The 9,824-nt window shown below is 41.3% G+C and overlaps 2 protein-coding genes across 2 annotated transcripts in view; both read left to right on the top strand.

Moving 5' to 3' along the window:
* Positions 1–1,646: 1,646 nt before the first annotated feature.
* Positions 1,647–9,337, top strand: LOC118422175. Its single transcript, XM_035829691.1, has 10 exons — positions 1,647–2,739; positions 3,992–4,111; positions 4,402–4,661; positions 4,972–5,045; positions 5,485–5,723; positions 5,836–6,086; positions 6,215–6,355; positions 6,678–6,846; positions 7,084–7,119; positions 7,523–9,337. The coding sequence occupies exons 1-10, from the start codon at positions 1,650–1,652 to the stop codon at positions 7,789–7,791; spliced, it is 2,649 nt and encodes an 882-aa protein (XP_035685584.1). The 5' UTR covers positions 1,647–1,649; the 3' UTR covers positions 7,792–9,337.
* The window catches only part of LOC118422174 (loricrin-like), a 2,205-nt gene continuing 1,535 nt past the window's right edge, over positions 9,155–9,824 (top strand). Inside the window, exon 1 of the mRNA XM_035829690.1 lies at positions 9,155–9,164. Within this exon, the coding sequence (XP_035685583.1) occupies positions 9,155–9,164 (10 nt within the window). The remainder of the gene's footprint in view (positions 9,165–9,824) is intronic.

Genomic DNA, 9,824 nt, shown 5'->3' with positions numbered 1-9,824 from the left:
ACAATTTTATACCTCTAACTACAAAAGGAGATAATATATGTAGTTGCTTTGATTCCTCATAATGACAGTGGAGGATATTTTAGTATGGAAAATATGCATGTTAGCTCACACAGAATACTGGTACTACTAGGGACATGCTGTCAAACACTGTAAATCACCAGATGGTATGTTAACCATGTTCCTGCTTGATGTAACCCATGCACATGTGCTGTGATGAGCCTTTAGCAGCAAAAGGGTTAATAATGACATAACATAGTTTATTCATAGGGGCAGTTTATTTATAAGGGCAGCGTGTAGACTTCCATAATGATAAACTGTTACAGTATCCCTTTTGACATCTTTGAATTAAGCCTTGTTAACCCTTCCAAAACTGATCAGGACTGTAACTCTGGGCAGATTTACATGAAATTTAGCTCACAGCAGGAAAAGGGTTAAGGACTTAAGGTGCAACTTTGCCTGTACAATTTCTATTCCTACCCTAAGAAGGCCTTAGATGTACCATCATGTGTGCTACATGTACATACAGGTAACCAGGAAAATAGGACAACTTCTTGAGGATGCTCTCAAAGCAGCTTTTCAGCATTTTGTTTTTGTTATGATGATGACACTGGCAGCCGTGGTTACCTTTGGACCAATTTTGTAAACCTCTAACAACCTGTACTTCCACCTTTGTGGGAGACTCTTGTACACCAACAGTTGGAAATAAACATCTCACATTGTACAGTAGTGTCTGATGCTGTGTCACTTGGACAGATGTGTATGTGTGTGATCGTGTGTGTGTGTGCACATTTTGGGGTTGTTTCACATACTGTAGGTGGGTCTCTGGGTAGCTGTGAGATTATAACAATTTGTAGTACAGTTTCTGTTGTGGCTGTGGCTTTGTTATGACAGCTGAATGTATACCTGGAATTTCTCCCTATTAGGACAGTATACCAGAAGAGCCGTACCATGGATCAAAAGCGGCCTCTATCAATCAGTTGCAGTACTGTATCACAACTGATAACCGCACCAAGCTAGTTAACTATGAGCATAACTTCCTAGTGAGTTATCATAAAATCCAGATAGTTTCATTCATACTTTCTCCCAATTCAGTCCACTGATCCCCTTAAAGTGGTCCTTTAGCTTCTTCATGTTGTAGGAGTACTTACTGAATTACCAGATGGGCCATCTATGTGGCGTGGTGATTAGCAAACTCAGTTTTATGTATTCACGGAAAAAAAGAAAAGTTATTCTTTCTTAGCATGAAAGTTCATCTGTGTTGGTAGAATACATTATAGAAATTGCTAAACTTTCTTTCCAACACTGAATTAATATAGGGACTTACCCTAAATTTTCGGTCGAACTCCGTCGACCTTGTTCACAGAATGACCCTCTCTATCTCCAGCAGTGACGTCAGGAACACGCCACTTTTGCAGGAGGGGGTCATAAGTATCAGAAAGTCTATGCCTTCCCCGTCTCTGTTGAGCATTATTCTTTCTTGTTAGATTGCATATTTGTCTGCAAACAGTTCGTATTGTTTTTATCCACTGCCACCCGCAATAAAGCATAACCTTTGTACAATAAACAGATCTGATCAATAACGTGCTACTAGTATCTACACATATAGCAGTACAAAGTTCCGCTTATACGTGTGGCGTACAGGTGCGGTCATGGCGGAGGCCATACACAGCCAGATTTCGGGCGACTTTCTGGAGTGTACAATCTGTCTGGAGCCATTTAAGGAACCCAAGATCCTGCCGTGTCTTCACACCTTCTGTAAGGGCTGTCTGGAGAAGTTTGTAGGGAAACAAGGTGAAGGGAAGTTTCCATGTCCAACATGTCGGACCGAAACTGTACTTCCGGCGGGCGGTGTCGCCGGGCTCAAAAACAACTTCTTCGTCCTGAGCTTGAGGGACACCGTTCAAACTCACAAGAGTCTTGTTAGCAAGGAGGATGCCAAAGTGTCTTGTGGTGTCTGTGAAGAACATGTGGCTAACCACTACTGTGTTGTGTGTGCAGAGTTTTTGTGTAAAAACTGCACTCGAGTCCATCGTCTCCTCAAAACCACACGTAATCATGAAGTCACTGGTGTGGCAGAGCGTAAGGAGCTGCTGATCACCAAAACGTCATCATCACTGCCGACGTGCCCAAAACACAAATACGAGAAGCTCAAGTTCTACTGTGAGACGTGCCAGCACCCCATCTGCCGAGACTGCACGGTACTGCAGCACAAAGACCACAAGTACGTCTTGCTGACAGACGTTGTAAGGGACGTCAGGGCAAAGATCAAATACAAACTCGCAACTGCCGGGCCGAAAATTGAGGAATACCGGGATGTCGCAGGGGTCATAAATGAGAAGCAGGTAGAACTGAACACCAGGAGTAAGAAAGCTGCAGACGACATCGATGCAGCTGCGAAGGAAGAGATCAAGTATTACAGTGGCCTGGTCAGACGCAAGCAGACTGAACTGAAAGAAAAGTTAGCGGCCGTCACAGCAGCCCGTTCCAAGCAGCTCTCTGCTACAGCAGACAGTGTTGAGAGTACCTTAGGCTGTCTGTCCAGCACAGTGGACTTCTCTCAGAAAGTCGTGGAGCATGGCAGTGACTTTGACGTCATGAACGTGTACTCTGACGTCACGGCCCGGCTCGAGTCTCTGCTGAAAGGTCCAACCCCGGACATTCCTGACGACATCAGTTACGTCAGGTTTGATTACAGGACAGACCGAAAAGACCGGGAAATCATCTTTGGTGACATTGTCGGTACGTTTTGTGGTTATTATCGCAAAAGGGCGTCACATTAGTCGTAGGTAGTTCTACGACTTTGATTTTCAAGTAACTTAAACTCTTATAATTTCACAATACCGGCACATAAAGGAAAGTGTTATAGAGGCTTTCTCAAGATTATCTGAAACACCTTTTGTTGATATTTAGACGTTGGGTTGTGCCAAATATATGACTGGATAAATAGATTTTATAAAAGCTTGGAAGTTCATCTGAGTTGATAGATTAACATGCATTGGCATAATACCGGCCGTAAGACTTATACCGGCCGATAAAAAATAATGGAATTTAAAGAGATCTACACATGCAACAATAGTTATTTCTGAGGTATGCACACTTCAGACATCTAGGTGTCCAATACATCATTTACAAAGCATCGATAACAATGCATTCGAAGACAACAAGGCCAAAAGTTTTCAGTTCATTTTCGGGGCAGGCGAGCTCGTCGTGGGACAAACCTGGAGATGTCACGTTCATCGCCAGATTTGTAGATAATAATCACATGTGCTCACGGCACAAGACGAGCATGATTCAACAGCAATCTTGAATTTCTTTTGGTGACCTACAACTCGTGTAAAAGTGTGAAGAACCGTTGCATTATCGCCCGTATCTACGGCTGAATGGGTCAAATTGAACGTACGCCGCCATTTTCCCGCCATTTTTAATGCTACGCCAGCAGTAAAGTTTTACGTCATAGCGGTTGTAGCAGGACAAGAGAGACAAAATAATATACACAGAAGAAGTGGCAAAGGTAAGCTGTAACAGCAACATGTAACTGGAGAAAATGATGCGTTGATCATTTGCCAAATTAGCATTGCTTGAGAAATTGCAGTAAACCGGCCGGTATTATGCCAATGGATGTTACATTATGAGAAAGCTCAGGTGTTTTCAAACAAAACAGGAATTTACTCCCCGGAATTTTCGATGACTTTCTCGGTCTTGTTCAGTTTGTGCAAAAACTGCTAAATGTTTGTGCGACAAATGGAATCAAGGGGTACGAAACAGGTACAGATCCTGTCTTTCTGTTTTGTTGCTATGTTGATGGTACTTATGGCTTGCACAATGTTGTTGTTGTCTACAGCTGACTAGATTGTTAAATTTCCAAATTCTAAAACGCATTTACAGCTGTCTTTCCATCTGAATTTAGATCTACAGCATGAATGGTGTTCACATTAAGTTTATATCCATTACTTTTGGGACTGAATCGTCAGTCTTCTAACTCTGTCCACAGCTGACGAACAGACAACTGAGTTGTTGGAGCGGACCACCATGATGTTTACTGAAAACGCCCTGCAAAAGTTCAGACAGAGCAAACCAAACCAGAGGGAGACAGAGCTAGCTACATCAGCAGGCAAGTGTGTTCTTACGTGCGTGTGCCAGTGCACAAAATCAGCAAATTGCAAAATAGCAAATCTATCGGTCATCTTTGGTTGTTTTTCGTCTTCTGAGGGTGTTGTATTGTGTGCCTTACATTTCACCGCCATTTAGTCTAAAATGCAATCGTCCCCTTGAACTGTAACGGCCTACTTCTTTGCTTCGTTCCGATATATAAATACCCTCTTCCAAAAGGTCTTTGTGAAGTCAGAAGCAGGAACATTTTAAAGCATTGAATGAACTTAAAGAACCCTTATCCTTGTACAGAAAGCAATCTGCTGACAAAGCTAAGCTGCAAACTTGGTTCTGACTGGCGGCGGCTGGGAGCTGCGCTGCGGATCCCACAACCACGACTGGACAGCATACAGGCACGGTACAGCAACGCCATCCAGCGGACCTGTAAGGTAATGACGGTCTGGATGGGCGGAGGGGACCACGGACTTCCGCACGACCTCAAGCAGCTGGAGACAGTCTTGACAGACATGGACAGGGCTGATCTCTTAGACATTGTGAAAACTGCCTACAAGGTAAGTATGGTTAAGGAGACTTAGAACACATAGACAGGGCTTGTCATAGACATGGTACAAGGTACGTATGGTTGATGAGTCCTAAAACACATGGACGAGGCTGATTACATTGTGAAGTCTGCGCACAAGTAACGTATGGGTAAGGACTCTCAGAACACATGGACAGTTCTGATCTTAGATATTGTGAAAACCGTCCATTGGTTAGATTTCGGACTATTAGGAGACATGGTAGGATGTATCTTATGTACAAAGTCTATGCAAATTTCTGACACAGTCTTATTCATGAATTTTCCCATTTTCTTGCCACTAGGACTTCATAAAGGAGATGCCGGAGGTGGAGGTGGAACCTGAGGCTTCTGTGGATGACCAGGGGGTTACGACATGGTGAGTTACTTTTTTACTGTGTGCTGTAAGAAGTTTGATTTAAAGTACAGTACACTTGGTTCTGGCAAAAGTTGAAAATTCCAAGAAATTGTTTAGCTAGGTTCTTTTAGTAAACACAATGTTTCGTTAATGTTTTGCAGAATGTTTTTTTATGAATTCATTTTATAATTATAGCAATACATTTTATATAACAAACGTATTAGAACATTGCCACACCGAAAGGATTCCGTGGACATTTTTTTAAACAAGGTTTGTATTGATGTCGATTCAAATTACAAGTGTCAACTGCATTCAGTTTTGATTATGTTGAAAGTAATCTTGCATTTATTACCTTTGTCAATAAGGTTATGTTTTTAAGTGCATGTGTAGAAAAAGGATTCTGTGGACATTTTTGTGGGTACATTTGGTTATATTGACGGCTGACTCTGTTGGTTGTTAGGTCTGTACAACTGCCTGGCCGAGGGAAGTACGTGTGCAAACAAACCGACCTGGGGGTCGTTACCCCCTGTCCTGTCCAGCTGACCTACAGGACAGTGAACCCGTCTGACTACTGGCCGGAGAACGAGGACTGGGAGCTGATTGGTCCGCTCATCCACATCCAATGTAACCATGACGACGGCGTACCCGTGGAGCTCCTCCTACCGCACATCCTGGACCTGACACAGGAGGATGGCAGCGGTGAGGACAAGTGTTTTGCACACGTTCATTTCTTAGTGCGAGTTACATTTGAAGGTTGCGGCTAATTTCCTTCTCATCAACTCATCACCACCATTACTTTGTATTCCCCCAGCTCTTACTACGGATGATGTCAAGGCTGCCCAAGTTGTGGCGGGGAACATAACACTTCATCCTGCAGACATCACGCCCACCCACGTCATCACCAGGCATATGAAGGGAAGTCTGTGGGCCTCTGTACTGCAGAAACTCCGAGCTCTCTCCGCCAACAGGAGGGGACTCCTCACTCTCTTCAAAGCGTCTATGACTCAGGACGCTGTGGATGTAAAGGCTCACATCGTCTCAAACACTATGGATATTGTCAAGGTGTGTCGTTGTCATTTTAGTTTTGTGCTCAGGATTTTCTAATTCAGAAAATGAAAATTGCACGGCAGTCAATACTACCAGCACACCAGATCCATGTTCTTACAGGTTGTACTTTATGTGTTTTTTAGGCATTGCAGGAATACATGTCCCAGCTTGATCCAAAGTTCTACTGGTGGGACTCCATCACCTGCCAGGGACTCCGGCCTCACCAGATCTACTGTCTACAGGCGACAGTGGAGGGCGGAACCCTGGATCTTGCTGACCCAGGGGTGAGTTTTGAATGGATGATTATCGTAATAAAGATTATTGCATTTTATTCGAAGAAGACAAAATGCAAGACAAATAAGCAGGTAAATCTGAGTTCATTAACTTTTGGAAACGATGAACAAACGGTAAACAATTCCCACTTTCTGCCTCAAGGTGTTTCTTAATAAGAGGGTACATTTTCATTAGTAGTCAGTTAATGTAGGAAAATTCAAATAGTTGTTCATCAGTACATATTCCAACAACCTTTCGAGACAAATAATTGATGTGCTTGTATTGTCAGTAGCAGTCATTGGTCAGACGTGTTTAATAAAAGCACTGTTTTAGCCCCCTGGCGGACTGGAGTATGAAGACACCCTCGACTGCAACAGGATCTACCCATCATTCCACATGACTGTCCAGAGACATCCGGACAGTGAGCGACTGCAGCTGAATCTTCAGCTGTATCCGCAGGGGGAGGACACCAACGTCGTCTGTAGCTGCAAAAGGCGTTTATGTAAGGTCACCTCTAACTTAACTTCACAACGTGTCAGTAGTACAATTACATTATGGTCCTCAGCATATTTTCACATTTGACGACGTAAGATCTGTTATGCCACTTCTGCAAAAAGTTACATGACCGATTTAGTTTATTGCAGACGTGTTTCATGAAGAACGTGTGGTTTTGGGCACGACTTTATCCTGTGATTATTGATATGGCTTGACTCCAAGGATCATACTTTGTTTATTCTAGACGGAGGAGCTGCAGCTGGACAGATCACTAGTGAAGGTACGTTATCCCGAATGTTACAATTTGAATAATTCCACCGGGTGCCAATGCCATTATACCGCAACACGAGAAAACAAATGAATTTAATCAAAGTGATTTTTAAAACAATGTAACGTTACCAATACAGCATCAGTAACCTTGAGGTATATGCACTTAAGACATTCAAGATTATCTTCAGAAAGCCTCTACAACAATTTTTAATATATATTATATGGAGGTATTTTGGCACCCGATGAAATTATGAGAGTTGATGTTACGTCTTCAATATTCCCCCCTTTTTTTTTCATTTGTTGCATTTTTAACCACGGAATCATTGTAGCATGATAAGCCCCGTATAAACCAGTACGATGTAAAAGCTCATTCATAAATATACATTTGCCTTTTCTTGCCTTTTCTACTACAGCAGATGTCCAACTACACTTCCACTTCATCAAAGAAAAGGTAAGCGTATATTGGAAAGACTTGGCCTTCTTCCTGGGCTTCAGAAGACCCGACATCGATGCGATTCAGTACAAACCAACCAACCGCGACGCCAAGGACTGCTGCATGGACATGTTGGAGGCGTGGCGGAGGCGGAGAGGCGACGCCGCGACCATACAGAAGCTTCTGCGGGCTCTGACTGAGGCGGGACTACAGGACATCGTGGACCAGCTCAACGCCATGAAGATATAGTAGACTTAACGTCTCATCCTAGGGCTATAGAGAAACTAATGACTCATTTTTACCTGATTGAAGTGAGGAAATTGCTGTTGTCTTTCCCAATGACGTGTAGGGTTTGTCAAGAACTTAATTCATGCGCTCCAGACGTTATTGTTATCATGGTTTGGTATTATCATTTTAAGTATGTTATTTCATACAATATAACTATTGCCTTTATTAAAAATTACTAATATATTTTGATTTATACAATTTTAGTCTTGACCCACCATGATATTGGGTTTACCTTACCGATGTTTTGTTTTAAACAAAGGAGCGAACAAACACCTATAAAATATACCTGGTAATAGATAAATATGTGAAATAAAAACTGAATGTAACTTAACAATAAAAGGCACATTTATATTACACAGACAAATTTAATCATCTTTATATCTATCAACTAATCTAACTATATCACTACATAGATGATCTATTGACATCTATAGGCAGGTGTAGAAGTCAACAAGCAATACTTTCGGTCACTCAACTCAAGAAGACGTTTGAAACTACATTTTATCACTGCAGTTGAGTCTAGAACACGTGGTGAACATTTCGCGTAGAATAATTTCTTTTATTACAAAAAAAAGTGACCTGTAGGTAGGTTAAGGGACCTGAGGATATCACAATTCTTATCGTGAATTACTTTAAGATTTGAAATAAGGAAATTATATATCAGAGTTGACAATAACTGTCTTTGTGTATCAGGTTTGGCCAACATCTTTACATAACACTAAAGTAAATGTCTCAAATGCTGATTCATAGCTTTAGCTACCTTTTTATACTTGTTGTGATCGACTGATCCGCAGCCGACTGATGGTGATGATGATGAAGTTTGTACGATTGTTATCAAATTGAATGCGAAGTTCTCCAGTTCAAACTGGTTCATGAGAACAATTGCAAATAGTTTCACCAAGTGTTTTTCAAGGGCTGTTATATGTTTTGTTCGTTTCGTTCTTTTCGAATTAAATGGGTCTTTCTGCTTAAGTTTATGTCCTCGTCATTCATCCCATTTTATTTCACTGAGTTCTTAATGATCTACATTTGTATAGTCTTATTTTGATTAAGTGTAAAAGGCTGAACCCTTCACATCTGGTAGTCGTTGTTATCTATTGACTGGCAAGAAAACAGACCTGTCCTTGGTGCTAATTTGGCGTTTTTCTGTAAAATGACGTTACCTTCAAGCAGGATTTGCATCTTATATCATAATAATTTCCTATCAAGTTTATCAAACATACTGACAAATAGTCTTTAAAGATTCTGAAGACTATTCTAAGTTAACTGTTGTCGTATAGACTGACATTCAAAGACAGATGTCTTCCTTAGTATGGTAAAAACAATGGTCCTAAGTAATGGGCATGTTTGTTTTCTTTATTTGCTTTACTATTACTGAATCATTTATATCATATAATTACAATAAGAACAACCCAATAAAAAGTTCGTATACGAGATGTATTGCATATTAGTAATTGATATGTTATTGCTACGAATTCATCTGCCATGGTAATGCTTGCGTGTGGAATTACCATTTTCTCTCATATGGCAAATTAACACGTGTACGATTTCCATGCCAGACAATAAAGTGGTTTTACACAGTTTTTAAAGACGTCATCTGTGTTGTACTTGAGGTCAGATAGTTCTTCAAATTCACATCACGACTCCCAAACAGTAATTCGGCCCATCAATCTACACACATTGCCATTTTCGAACGGAAAATTGGATCTTTTGGTAGAAAGGCAGACAAGAACACCGTTGCATTTGTTTAAAATCTTGTTATCTCACTAAATCAGCTTGAGATTTGGACGTGACCTCCCTTCAACATTTGTATTGATAATTGCGACGGAACTGCATGATTTGTTAAATGGCATCTCATCGTTTTGTATGTGAAATGTCTTCTTAGATCTTGTCATTCTTGCTGTAGAAAAGTACCATTTTCTGAAACAAAAGTCGAACAACGTCAAACGCCTTTGCCAACGTTGCGCTATTTTGCCGTCCCAATATTTGGGAAT

Source organism: Branchiostoma floridae, chromosome 9, assembly GCF_000003815.2.
Source record: "Branchiostoma floridae strain S238N-H82 chromosome 9, Bfl_VNyyK, whole genome shotgun sequence".
NCBI lineage: Eukaryota > Metazoa > Chordata > Leptocardii > Amphioxiformes > Branchiostomatidae > Branchiostoma > Branchiostoma floridae.
This window is presented reverse-complemented; position numbering and strand designations above follow the sequence as displayed.